At 38.4% G+C, this 14574-nt stretch overlaps 1 protein-coding gene across 1 annotated transcript in view; it reads left to right on the top strand.

Moving 5' to 3' along the window:
* The window catches only part of ANTXR2 (ANTXR cell adhesion molecule 2), a 166379-nt gene that overhangs the window by 67948 nt on the left and 83857 nt on the right, over nucleotides 1-14574 (top strand). Inside the window, exon 12 of the mRNA XM_068975726.1 lies at nucleotides 5103-5198. Within this exon, the coding sequence (XP_068831827.1) occupies nucleotides 5103-5198 (96 nt within the window). The remainder of the gene's footprint in view (nucleotides 1-5102; nucleotides 5199-14574) is intronic.

The raw sequence follows: 14574 nt of genomic DNA, 5'->3' as shown, positions 1-14574 counted from the left end.
CATTTCTGATTGTGTGTTCAAGGGTTGTCCCTCTAGCTGACCTGTGGGCTTCATGAAGACTTGCACAACACAGCCTTGGCAGCTTTTAAACTTTCTACTGTTTAAAGAGCATCACACCTAAACAGAAGTGAGCTTTTAGTTCCTCCCTATGATACAGATCTCTGTGTAATCGGATCTAGTTTCATCTGACTTTGAAGTTTGCACTTTGCAGCACAGTGTCTCCTCATAGAACTGAAGTCTATGTGTTTGACCTTTTTTCTCAATTTGTTTATAAAGTTATCTGAATTATAGAATTATTTCCCTTTCATTGCTGAGGTCTTTCATGTTCTGATAATGGCTCTGGGAAATCAAAACAAAGGAACTGTGGAAGCCTGGATTTGCATCCAGTTTAACTGAGCTAATGTCTGGGACTCCAGCATCCAGGGAAGTGTTTATGGCAAGTTCCAGTTACATTCAATTCTTTGTTTACCGTGACCTGTTCTCCATCATGCTTAACTTAAATATGATAAAGAGTAAGCCCGTAGGTCTGTGGAAAGTGTATATTTTCATAGTTTTATTGTATACTAATCTTCAGAATCAGTTGAGATGACATTATTATTATACGAAATGATATTTACATCTGGATGTGCACAGTGTTTTGCGAGTGTTCCTCACAGGGACATTTTTGAAAGAAAATGCAAGAATTTTGACTGCCTGTCATGGCTAGCCCATCTACTTTATATTCTGTCAGTATGATTTTCTGAATTTCCTGCTCATGACACATTTGTAGAAAGGAGAAAAAAAAAACACTAACCACTAAACTTGTAGCATATTCACACCCTCTAGTTTCATGTCTTTATTTCTGAACATAGGATTTGAATTCTAAGAGAAGGGGAAAACAAATGTTCATAGTACCCTTTTGGAATTTGTGAGCAGAGCCAAATGGTGAGCCATTTCCATGGACGCTATGGCTTGATCCTCATGTGGGAAAGGTCTGGGGGGAACGTTGTGTTCACTCCCTACGTGAACAGTCACAGATTGGGGGTGTCTTATGTAAGAGCTTAAAGGTGGGATCATGAATTTAACACATTTGACAACATTTCTCCCATAGGATATCATAGTTTTCTATGTATTCCGTTGACATTCTTTTCCTGTTATATTCTTGTTTGTCTAGATTTCAGAGCTTAGTGTAATCATTGCATGATTTGTTCATGAATGTTTGAAATTCCGTGTAGAAAGATGCCCTTTGAGTGCTTTCATAGGTATCCTGATGTGTGCTCTGAATTAGTTCCTTTGGTTTTGAGAACAGAGAACTTAGATAATTACCTGAACATTTTCTATAATGTATTTATCTCCTGTCTCTCACTGATACACACACATATACACACACAAATTTCTATCTGCAAGACATTGACTTAGATGTTTAGGCTACATCAGTAAATACATTCTGAGTTTACGCTTTAATTATATCAAACTGTACATCAAGAAGTTGCTAGATGACTGTATGTCTTTTCAGTTCTTAAAATTAAGGTGTTATGGTAAATGCCATGTAGTAGCATCTTCAAGTGCTCTAAGAGTGGGCTAATAGTAAATAAAAGAGCTTTATGAAGATTGTATGTGTGTGTGAAGTTTCTGTACTTATTTTTGTTGTCTTCTGAAAATAGATTACAGGACAAGTCAAAGATTCTAGGTGATATTTTGGTGGTGTCTGTTTTGGTTAATTTGCAACCTAACATCAGTTATATAAATAGCGTGTATGGTTATTCCCTCTTATATCCAGATGCAAAATTAGAAAGCAAAGGATGGCTTTCATTGTTCATGTATATACTTGATTGTTAATATTCTCCTAAAATTTCTGAAGTCAGTGCATGTTTTATGGTCTCTGTTGCCCTAAGAATTATTTTAAAAGTTATCTTTAGTGGATTTATTAAAATTGAAATGCAGTTAATAATCACTGTCTTTGTAAACTGATTTGTTTGGAGATAGTTTCCAAGTCACTGTATGGTAATCTCTCTCTCTCTCTCTCTTTTTTTTTTTTTTTTACACTGTGATATACTAACAGATGATATAGGGAAACTGTGACTCATGTTTCAAGATTTTTCTGATAAGCTATACAAAGAATATTTTGCTAACCCTCCTTAAACTAATACTTTTGAAAACTACCTTCTCTTCTCTTCTTCCGTTATTTGCAAATAACTATCTACATAAAGAGGCTTCTCCGGTGGCTCAGTGATAGAGAACCCACCTAGCAATGCAGGAGACTTAAGTTTAATCCCTAGGTAGGGAATATCCCCTGGAGTAGGAAATGGCAACCCATTCCAGTATTCTTTTACCTGGAAACTTCCATGGACAGAGGAGCCTAGAAGACTACACTCTATGGGGTTGCAAAGAGTCAGACACAACTGAGGGAATATGCATCCAAGCATGTCTACATAAAGATGGTTATCTCTTTGTGCATAAGTTATTATGCATTACAATTCAAATTCCATCATAAAATGTTCTAAATTACTAAGAAAAATTGTTACTTCAGCATCCAAAAGTCTTTTAGCTTTTTGATCAATCCTAACATTTCCCCAAATGGATACTGGGGGGATCCTAGTTCTGTAGGATATTGATAATGTTATGAGAAAAAAATTGATTTGTGCTGATGTAAGTTGGACTTTTTTTTTTTCCTACTACAAAACCATTCAGAGCTTTAAAAATATGTTAATGTGCACAGTGCTTTTCTAAGAGAGATATCCTTGTTATCACTTTGCCACAAATAATTTCATGCTTTGGGAACAACTGACTTTATTATTGTATAGATTAGATAACAGAGTCCCCTAAGAATTAAACAGCTTGCTTAAAATTAGACATCTAGACTAACACTTCTAAGGCCATTCTAAGATGAGTATTAGTAGGTTCTTTCAGCTCCAGGCTCTCTCTTTATCAGCTCTTGGGATAAATGTGACTCTTGCCTTGATTTCTGGGCTTGTACTTCTTATTTGTTTTGAATTTCAGGATGTGTATCTCTGAACACCTGCCTTTAAAGACCCAAATTCCCACCCAGAGAGAATGTATTGATTTATTTTTTTGGGTTTTTTTTCCTTCCTTGAAATCTTTTCTTAAAATAAAAACACAAACAAAACATGATTACTGGGGATCTCAGAGAGTAAGCATTTGAAAGAGACGCCTTGTTCTCTTGGAAAATTGATCTCTGTGCTAAAAATTAAGCTTTGTGTCATAGCTCAGTTGGTAAAGAATTTGCCTGCAATGCAGGAGACCCTAGTTCAATTCCTGGCTTGGGAAGATCTGCTGGAGAAGGGACAGGCTACCCACTCCAATATTCCTGGGCTTCCCTTGTGGCTCAGCTGGTAAAGAATCTGCCTGCAATGCGGGAGACCTGGGTTTGACTCCTGGGTTGGGAAGAGCCCCTGGAGAAGGGAAAGGCTACCCGTTCCAGTATTCTGGCCTGGAGAATTCCAAGGACTGTATTCCATGGAGTTCCATGAGGTTGCAAAGAGTCAGATACGACTGAGCACCTTTCACTTTGTGTTTGTGGCTCTTACCATCTCATTTATTTGGAGTTCATTTTCTTAGTAAATAGTTTTACATACCAGGCCTGGAATATACCTGGATAAGCAGATTGGGAATAGGTCCTGTTTCCTAGAACTCATAGTGAATATAGAAAAGACAAATTAAATAATTGTAGTTCATCATAAATAAATAAGCAAATCAAATAAATAAATTGTGCTAAGTGCTAAAGTTTAAGGTTCAGAGAACTATGCCTTGTACAATAAGAAGGGGTGTTTTCTAGCCAGAAGGTATAAGGAAGGCTTCCTGAGGAAGTGGCTTTAGCTACGCCCTGTAGGAGGAATAGGTAGTTGGTAGATGAAGCAGGTAGAGGCTGAGCCCTGGACAGAGGTGTTAGAGCTGGAGAAGCTCGTCATTAGGAAGTGAAAGAACACCAGTGTGGTTTGTGGTTGAGAGTGGGTAGCACTTGAATTGCCATGGGTGACCCTCTGATATATGAATGCATAAAATTGCATCCTTTCATTGGTACATGTGTACCACTTGCCAACAAGAACCGTTGCTGATGGTTTGTCACCTGTCTGGTGAGTTTTGGTATTCATCTTGTCCTACCATTTAAGTATATGAAGAAGTAATGCTCCATCATCAAAAAGTCTGGGGAAATTCTGCATAAATTCTGCCTAGAGGTAATCATGCTTGTAGCCACAATGATCTTTTCCCAGAGACAAAAGATAGGGACTATAGGGACTGTTCATGGGGCTTCCCAGGTGGTGCTAGTGTCAGAGAACCTGCCTGCCAAGGCAAGAGAGGAAAGTACGTGGTTTGATCCCTGGAGTATGAATGGCAATCCACTCCAGTAATTCTTGCCTGGAGAATCCCATGGACAGAGGAGCCTGGTGGGTCGCAAAGAGTTGGACACAACTGAAGCAACTCAGCACACACAGCACAGGACCATTCGCACAACTCCAAATTGTGATTTTTTCCCTATTTTTCTTTAAGGTATAATTTCAGACACTTTGGGAGGGTTTTATACTTGTCCTTGCCTGTCTTAATATATATGAGGTATAACATGAGGAAATTTAATACAAATAGATTATATTTAGTATATTAAATAAATATAATAAAATGGAATATAATGTAAGTAGTATATAATATCAGAAAAGGCAATGGCACCCCACTCCAGTACTCTTGCCTGGAAAATCCCATGGACGGAGGAGCCTGGTAGGCTGCAGTCCATGGGGTCGCTAAGAGTCAGACACGACTGAGTGACTTCACTTTCACTTTTCCTTCATGCATTGGAGAAGGAAATGGCAACCCACTCTAGATTCTTGCCTGGAGAATCCCAGGGACAGAGGAGCCTAGTGGGCTGCCGTCTATGGGGTTGCACAGAGTCAGACACGACTGAAGCGACTTAGCAGTAGCAGCAGCAGTATATAATATAAGTGGTAAGATAATTTATACAATTTAAATAATCTAAAGGAATATATTAGCAATCTGGTTTAACATTATGATGCTTCCTATCATTTTTTCTGATGTTTCCTTAAAAAGTACATGTTTGGGATTTGACTGTCGACTTTGCTGATTGCCTTGCTTTTGTTTTCGACTTCCTCCAGTCTAGTGGGATTGCAGCCCTCATTGCTATTTTGGTGTTACTGCTGCTCTTGGGTATTGGACTGATGTGGTGGTTTTGGCCCCTTTGCTGCAAAGTGGTAAGTAAGAAGGATTTGCAATCCTCTTTTTTTTTTTTTTTTTTTAAACATCAAGGTGTAAATTAAGGCTGAAATATGAATCAGTGCTACATTGCTCAACAACAGCAAAGTTTCAATTAGGAAATTGCATTTTAATAGTTATATATTTTAATCATTGTAAGAAATTCTATTCATGCCTGCTAATAAATATTTACTATAAAACTTCATCTAGGAAGCACTTCAAAATCAGGTTTAGGGGAAGAAGAGAAGAAGAAGGTAAGAATGATGATAGGGATAAAGGGTTTCCCCCCACTCAAGTGCAAAAGAATTTCAAGTAAATTGAATGATATTTTCTACTGGATTCATTGAGAGGGATTGATACTCTGTCAGGTTGGGGGTTTGTTTTGTTTTCACTGCTTATTGAATGTTTCATTATCTCTTTGAAAGATACACTATTTAAGGACTTTTTTTGTTTGCCTCTTGGAAAAACATTTTAGAAATAGGTCACCTGCAAATGTTATGGTGTCTGTGAAACAGTCCCTTTGAAGTTATGACATTTGGTTTGAGATTGTGTCATTTTTCACGCTTGAGTAAAACCTCTGAAAGAACATGGATATATGCAAGCTCTCTAGTGCTGCTGTAGCAAATTGCCACACATTTGCTGGCTTAAAGCAACACAAATTTATTACCTAACAGTTATGTAATCACAGATCCAACATGGATCTTGCTGGGCAAAACTAAGCTGAAAAGTATCGACAGTGATACATTCCTCTCTTAGTTCTCTGGAGGAGAATCTGTTCCCTTGCTTTTTGCAGCTTACAGGGGCTCCTTCCATTCTTGCCTAGTAAGCCCCTTCCTCCAGCTTCAGAGCCAGGCATGTTGCATCTCTGTCACCATTCTTCTGTAATCACTTGTCTTTCTAACTCCAAACCCAGCTGAGAAAGGACCTCCAATATCAAGGGACCACGTGATTAGGTTGGACCCACCTTGATGCACGCATGCATGCATGCATGCATAATCTCCCATCTCAAGATCCTTCATGCTGATCACATCTGCAAGGTCTCTTTGGTCCTGGAAGACAGCTTATTCGCAGTTCCAGGGAATTAGAGTGTGGATATCCTTGTATGTGTGTGTGTGCTCAGTTTTGTCTGACTCTTTGTGACACCATGGACTGTATCCTTCCAGGCACCTCTGTCTATGGGGTTCTCCAGGCAGACATACTGGAGTGGGTTCCCATTTCCTTCACCAGTGGATCATCCTGTCCCAGGGATTGAACCCGCATCTCTTGCATCTCCTGCTTTGGCAGGTGGACATGTTTATGTGGCCATTATTCTGCCTGTCACAAGGTGGAACTCTGAGTAACAAACATCAGCACATTTCAAGCAATATAACTTGGATTGTTCAGGCTTCATAGAAAAGGTTATTCTGAAGAAGTGCTCCTTCAAAGCATGCCCACTGCCTATTTTGATATTCTCTTATCAGCACCTTATATTGAATTTTATGTTTTGTGGATCACAGTAGTGTTTTTCATAATATAACTAGACTGACTCTTTTCCCCTCTCACCCTTGCTGACTGATTTCTACTCCTTGCAACTTCAGGCAGTGCTTTGTATTACTTCTGCATTTATTATTCATTGTTCTTCAGTCCACTTTCATAAGGCAACTTTACAGTCCTTTATCTCAGAGCAGTTGGCCACAGAGGAGACACAGAATTAATTTAGACAACAGCATAGACAAGAAGCATCCTGTCTCTTTGCTGAACTAATCAGTTTCCTGCATAGCAATTTCTGCTCAGTTTCCTGTTGTAATCTTGATTATCTTAGATATGGTGATTTTTAGACGAGCTAACTTTCTTGAGTCTCAAATTAAAAAGCAAAAAGGTGCCTTAATGTGATTTGTACTCCTTACTTTTTAAATTTAAAATTCACAGGGGTGGTTTTCATTCTTTTGTTACTTTGCATTTTTATATTGACCAGAGGGCTCAAAAGTGTCAAAGTATATGGTTTTTTAAAAGGACATGTGAGAAGACTGAACTGGGCTGCTTTGTGAGGTTGCTGCATGCCTGCTCAGTTGCTAAGTTGTGTCTGACTCTTTTGCAACACCCTGGACTGTAGCCTGCCAGGTTCCTCTGTCCGTGGAATTTCCCAGGCAAGAACACTGGAGTGAGTTGCCATTTCCTTCTCCAGAGGATTTTCCTAACCCAGGGATAAAACCCAAGTCTCCTGTTTGGCAGGCAGTTTCTTTACCACAACAGTTCATGTAATCAAATGAAGTCTTCACCGAAACATGGGATGTTATAGAGGGGTTTCGATCATCAGGTAGTGAGAATAGATCCATTCCATCCCTGAAACTCTGCAGATTGGGAATCAGGAATTATATTTCTTTATGCAGGGTGGAGAGGGACACCATTAAGGTGTGTTTTTAGGATGTCAGGAGAGCTTCCTATTTACAGAAACATCATGAATGCTTACTAATTTCTGAAACTTATTTAATAGAATCATCCATATTTTACATTTAGAAATATAGACTACAGAGCAGTTAGCCTTGAGTATGAACTTGCATTTAGATCTAAAAATAAATGAATTGGGCTTTCCAGGTGGCACTAGTAGTAAATAACCCACGTGCCAATGCAGAAGATATAAGAGATGCTGGTTCGACCCCTGGGTCAGTAAGAAAATGTAAGAAATGGCAACCCACTCCAGTATTCTTGCCTGGAAAATCCTATGGACAGAGGAGCCTGCTGGGCTACAGTTCACAGGGCCACAAAGAATCAGACATTACTGACCGACTGAGCACATAAATGAATCAGAACAAATGTTCCCTAAAAACACAGATTTAAAAGCAGAGAGAAAGTAGAGGCAAAATTCTGCATTCAGCCCTTAGTAATCTGAGCCAGTGCTGGGCTTGGAATTAGGGGTTCAGAAATGACTACCCATATGATATGGAAACTCATATTTTAATATGAAGCACAGAATGGTAGAGAAAGTGAGAATGAAGGTTCATGAGTATGCCAGGAGCAACACATGACAGGAACACAAAGGAAAGAGGGATTTGCCAGAATTGAGGGATTGTTTCAGGGAAACTGGGTGGAGCTGCCGATTCCAAACTGATTTTGAATATTGAACAAGACTTTGGCAGTTGATGAGGGACGTTTCCTATGAAGTGTGTGTGGAATTACAAGTTATTCAGACATGCTTTGAGATGTCCTAGGCTGAGGTCTAGCGTGCCAGGGAAAGGAGTGGTGAAAGATGGTTTAGGATCTAGGCATGAACCTCCTATGTCTTTGAGGAAGTTTGAACTCACCCCAGGGGTGAGGAGAATGCACTGGAAAGATTTGATCACTGATCCCCTGAAAGAAGCTTTACTTGCTATACATGGTGCTGAGATCTGGTCCCAGTGGGGATTAAGTCTTATCCAACTGAGATCCATCAGCTATTGAAATACAAGCCAGTAATAGACAGTGAGCCTTAGATATGGCGGTGGGCAGGGGAGGGGCAACGTAGGAATGGGGGGAGTGGGGAGTACAAACTATTGGGTATAAGTTAGGCTACAAGGATGTATTACACAACACAAGGAATATGGCCATTATTTTGTAATAACTGTGAATGGAGTGTAACCTTTAACATTTGTGTTTAAAAAAAAGATATAGCCTGAGCAAAGTATTTCTAACAAAGTATAGAGAGTTGGTATATAACAAGTAAGCTAAATCAATTAGAGAAAGATGAGGAGGTGATGTAAAAATGAAGGGTCAGAGGAAACCAGAACGTTATGAAAAACAAGATCTTAAGTATAACTGAAGGTGTACTATGATGGTACAACTGCAGGATATTTATTTATTTGATTATGTTTAGAGAACACATTTCCACAGTGCTGGTATTAGAATATGGTTAGTTAATTGTTAGCAACGTTCCATTATTAGGGATTATTTTGAGCTTTGACTATCAGCTATTACTGGTAATAATTCTTTTTAATAGAAAATGAAATGCATTTATTTCAGCTTAGTGTAAGTCACTCAGTTGTGTCTAACTCTTTGCAACCCCATGGACTGTAGCCTCTGTCCATGGAAATCTCCAAGCAAGAATATTAGAGTGGGTTGCAACTCCCTTCTCCAGAGGATCTTCCCAACCTAGAGATTGAACCTGGGTTTCCTGCATTGCCGGTCAATTCTTTACTGTCTGAGTCACCAGAGAAGTCCTTTTTTCAGCTTGGTGTTGTGTAAATTTCTTTTGTTTGAGTGTCTTTTAAGTACTGGGGCAAACATTTGGTCTTTCAACTGAAATATGATTAAACAGCTTAAAATGTCTGTTTTCAGGCACATTTAGACTATGTCAGCCATCACCTCCTTGGGAATCATATGCTTAGAAGCTCTTATCGAGATAGAAATCCTGGAATGGAAAAAAACCCTGAACAGAGGCACCCATATCTGTCACACATTCTTCATTGAATCATTTCATATTTTTAAAAAATATCTTGTGAAATAATTTAACCATTCATTTTTCAGAGATTAAAATTTCACAGATATCTAATTAATGATTCAGAGATGACAGTGTTACCTATGTCTTAGCCCAGATTTTTCTTCTGCTCCTAGTAACTGGAAGGCTTTCAGAGTAGTTGCTCTCAGATTTCCATCTGTGGTGTCTCTCTCCGAGGGGAAAGGGTGGTTGGGTGAGACATCTCCAGGGGTCAGTAAGGTTTAGGATAGCCCCTATGCTAAGGTGTCCATGATCATTGTCTTCTATGGCAAAAGAAACTTTACAGATACGATTAAATTCAGGATCTTGAAATAGGGAGATCATCCAGAATGACCTAGCTGGCTCTGAATACCATCACTGTGCCCATATAAGAGGTTGACAGAGGAGATAAGACCACAGATGGGGAGAAGGCAGTGTGACCGTGGAGGCAGAGACCAAAGCGATGAAGCTTCTGGGCAGGGAATGCTGGCAGTCCTCAGGAGCTGGGAGGGGCAAGGAGTGAGAAACCCCTGGAGTCTGCAGAAGGAACCGGCTCTGATGACCCCAGACTTTAGTTATAAGACTCAGTTTGGACTCCTGGCATCTAGAACTGTAGGAATATAAATTTCTGTTGTGTTAAGCCACTAAGTGTGTGGTAATTTGTTATTGCAGCATTAAAGATCTAACAGATTCCCTACATGATTCTGATATTCTCCAGGGCTGGGGATCACTGCTCAGGGCTGTTGATTTTGGGGAATTCTTATGGAATATGTTTTCGGATCAACTCATTACAAAATCTGTCTATGGAGTGCAGGAAGTTGTAAGATGGGAGATAAGGAAATATTCTTAAAATGTTTGCAGTGATTCTGTGGCAGTTAAAACCCATGTGTGTTCTTTAAAATTAGAGTTACCATTCTGTTTTGTTTTGGGTCAACTGTCAAGTAAATATGCGTAATACTTTATATACTGAGTAAAATTTACTCACTGTTTCAGAGTGACAGGGATTTGTTGAAGAAACAGGTTTCCTATTTTAAGAAGTATCCAAGACATATATGTTATTAGAACCCATTGACAGCAAAAGGTGGTCAGCTTTCTCAGGGTGCTTGTTATTTGATGGTAGAGACCAGTACAGTCCCATTCATATTCAGATACGTACCACTATTTCAAGATTATGAGAGAGAAAGACAAATACTATATGTTTCCACTTATTTGTGCAATCTAGAAAACAAAACAAAGGAACAAATATAACCAAACAGAAGAAGACAGGGATACAGAGAACAAACAAGTGGTTGCCAGAGGGGAAGGGGTGAGGGATGGGTGAAAGGGATTAAAAGGTCCAGAATACAAGTTATAAGATAAATTAGTCATGAGGATATAATGTATGGAACAGACAAAATAGTTGTATTGTTATAACTTTCTATGATATAAAAATATTGAACCACTGTGCTATACATGGAAAACTATTGTAAGTCGATTAAACTTTAAGAAATCATGATAGTTCCTAGACCTACTATTATATTTCATTATTTGACGAATTAATAAAGAAGTACCTAGTATTTCTGTTTCACAGATCTGGTTTCTTGTTTTTAAAAGTAGATTTGACAGTTATATTTCAATACAATTGGATTCCTTTTAATCCTGTGTATTTTAATTTAGCTTGTTTAGTCTAGGAAGGGGTTCATTGGTCCGCTATAATCAGCTTGCCAAAGAGTAACACAGAATAAAAAAGGTTAGGAAAAAACTCCCCAAATAGACTATCTGGCTACCAGTGATGCTTTTAATATGAGGCTATTTTAAAATATTAAATCTTTCAATTCATTTAATGAGTATATTCAAGGATAAAAGAGACAAGTGATGTCATTAAAGACAGGTTAAAATGTTGCAGATTTGTGTCCTCTGTATGCCTAGGTTTTCCATGGCAAATGGGATCTAAATCAATCATCTTTGGAGAACTTTATCTTATAGTAGTAGTAATAGTAGTAATAATAGTAGAACCCTCATGCAAAGCTGGAACTTTTAGGCACTATCATTAGTGAACTATAGAGTATGTTGAGTTTGCAAACTATTCCATCAAGGGGGAAGTTCTCATTTTTGTGTAAAGTAATTTCTCACAACCTGTTTACGATTCTGTTTCCTACTCATTGAATAACCTCACATCCATCCTTTACAACTGCTTTTCTATAACAAAGAGGTCAGCAGCATCCTTCCTTTTCCTTAGATTAAAAAAGGGGAGAAGTTAAAAACAATCATGTATTGAATCATGAGGGAGATATCAGAAAATACGGCTCTTTACATCACTGTTTAACTCATAAGATGTGTTGAGTTTACGGCAGGTTTGTTTTACTCCCAGGATAGCAGAACTGACCGTCCTTTAGTTGCATCATTTGGAAGAACTGGGCATTCTGCAAAATTACAGATGTAAGGCTAATGAGGTGGCAAACAAAGACTTTCTGGAGTGTTGTCAATTAGAGTGTGTTATCTAGCTGCAAATAAATATCTGAATATGCTGGAAATGATAAATGTTCACTTTGCTCTAGTGTCCTTGGCCAAAGTTCTCCATCCACAAGGGAAAACTGCAAGCTCATTTTTCCTTAGTACATTTAAGACATTGCATAAAGATCTCATAAATCTTTATAAAAAACCATTTTAAAAACTTATCTTTTTAAAGCCCAATTTACTTACAAGTAAGCTGGGCTTTCATGATGAGGATATATCTGACTAGAGCTATATAGAATCATTTTCTTAGCCAGTAACAGCTGTGCTGTTCTTTCTAAATAGTAATAATGCTTCTACATTGCACTTGTTTTTTATTGTTGAGGAGGGCTCTTGGTGCCTTTATTGGGTTACTTTGAGAGCTGCCTGATTTTTTTTTTTAAAGAATGCACAATAAAACAGAAGGAATTTAAATTTTAATATGCCTTCCTTGTACCATTAATTAAAATGATTTAAGTTTGGTTGCCTCTTTGAAATAGAGTGTGATGTTAGTACTTATTGGTTCTATGGTGATGTTTTACAACAGAGCGTCATTACAAAACAGGTTATCACACTCTTCCCAGTCTTAGTTTATTTAGCTTGATGAGAGTACCTTTACTTAACTCCAGGAGAATACACTCTCACGGGGCTTCCCAGGTGGCCCAGTATTAAAGAATATGCTTGCTGATAGAAAAGATGCAGGTTCTATCCCTGGGTCGGGAAGATGCCCTGGAGGAGGAAATGGCAACCCACTCTAGTATTCTTGCCTGGAGAATTCCATGGACAGAGGAGCCTGGCAGGCTACAGTCCATGGGGTTGCAAAAGAGTTGGACACAACTGAGCATGCATGCTCCCCAACCCTTCAAAGCACACTGACATTATTCTTCCCAGTCCTCATTAGGCATTTAAAATTATATTTATTATCCGGACTTCCCACTATTATTTGTTTATTCAAAGCAGTCTCTTTGAACATTGGTGAGTCTGTCAAGGAGGAAAGGAAAGGGAGGCAGATAACCCGACCATATCTTGGCCTCATTGTTGAAAGCAACTCACTTTTGTGGGATTTGGAAAAGGACTTCCCAAACACTAATGGCAGAGAACTTTGTATTCACGAGAGGAAAGGCATTGCACTTGTTCTATGATCTTATCAGAAAAGAAAGGGAAGAGTGAAAGGAAGTCCCACATGTATTTTAAACAAGTTTTTGTACACACTAAGAATGAGTTCTTGAAGTCTGTGGACCCTTAGGTACTTAGATGACATTGCTGAAATATTGGGCATTTGTTTCTGTCACTGGCAAGAGTCACTTCTGAAATACTACTTGATCTCCAGTCATTACACAGTATCTTTTTTTTTTTTTTTAATCCAAGGCAGTTCACTGTTGACAGTTCTTTTCACTCTTTTCTGAATATCGGAACATATGATTGCATCAAGCTGGCTGCAGGCTCCAGTGCTGACATTTTCTAGCGCAAAGAATGCCCACATCACTCGAACATTTGAAAAGTGTTAATGAGCAGATCAAAAGGACTGTTGCCTGAAGCAGCTAACTTTTTCTTTTTTTTTTAAATCGGCTCTCCTCCAAACTGAAATCTTCATTCTAGCAGCTAAGTAGATGAGATATAATCCTCTCTGATGATGATAATAACAAATGAAAAAAAAATTGGAGAAGAATCAAACTCTGCATATGGTTCATAAAGTGGTGAAAGTGTTTTCCAGAATCTTCAATATCGAGTTGAAGGATGCTAAGTAGAAAAAATCCTGGCAACTAGGCAATATTATGCCTTTTAAAATCTGCAAATTCTCATAAAATATGGTGCATACGAATACATCCTTTTCTGAGATGAGTGTTCTTGCACTATTTAATACAAGAATGGGATTCTCATGACTGTTATTTTTAATGTATTTGGACAACAATCAGGTTTCCTTTTCTCCTGCGCTAACTTTACTGAAATGTAGGGACATCAGTGGACACAGACTTTTGCCATTTTTGTCTTTTGGACTGAATGACTTCAGATTATCTTCACTCTCCTTTGTTACTTATGAGGCTGTGTGGTACAATGGAGAGATGGAGCATTTACAAACATCAAACACACACAACATTTATTTCCTGTTCCAACATTTCTAGGGCAATGATGTTGGGCATGTGAATGAATATGTTATGTCCCTATAAAATGAGGATGATAGCATCTGTCTCATACAGTTACCATAAGTATTGATTTGTATCTGTTTGTCTGTCTATCTTATCTACCTATTCATCTATCTAACCATCAGTCCATCCCACCAAGTAGTGTGCTTCTCAACACATCTTAAACCTTTTCTCCTGTACCCTCTCCCTTGGCAATCCAAACCTTATTTTCAGAGAATGTCATGTGCCAGAGAAAGTTGAACCCAGAGTTTGGAGGTAGGTGGACCAGCGTTCTGGGTTTAAATACTAATTCTAATGTTTTCTCTGTATATCCTTGGACACGTTACTGAA

The sequence above is a fragment of the Capricornis sumatraensis genome, chromosome 7 (assembly GCF_032405125.1).
Source record: "Capricornis sumatraensis isolate serow.1 chromosome 7, serow.2, whole genome shotgun sequence".
NCBI lineage: Eukaryota > Metazoa > Chordata > Mammalia > Artiodactyla > Bovidae > Capricornis > Capricornis sumatraensis.
The sequence above is the reverse complement of the archived record's forward strand: the minus strand, read 5'-3'. Positions and strand labels throughout refer to the sequence as shown.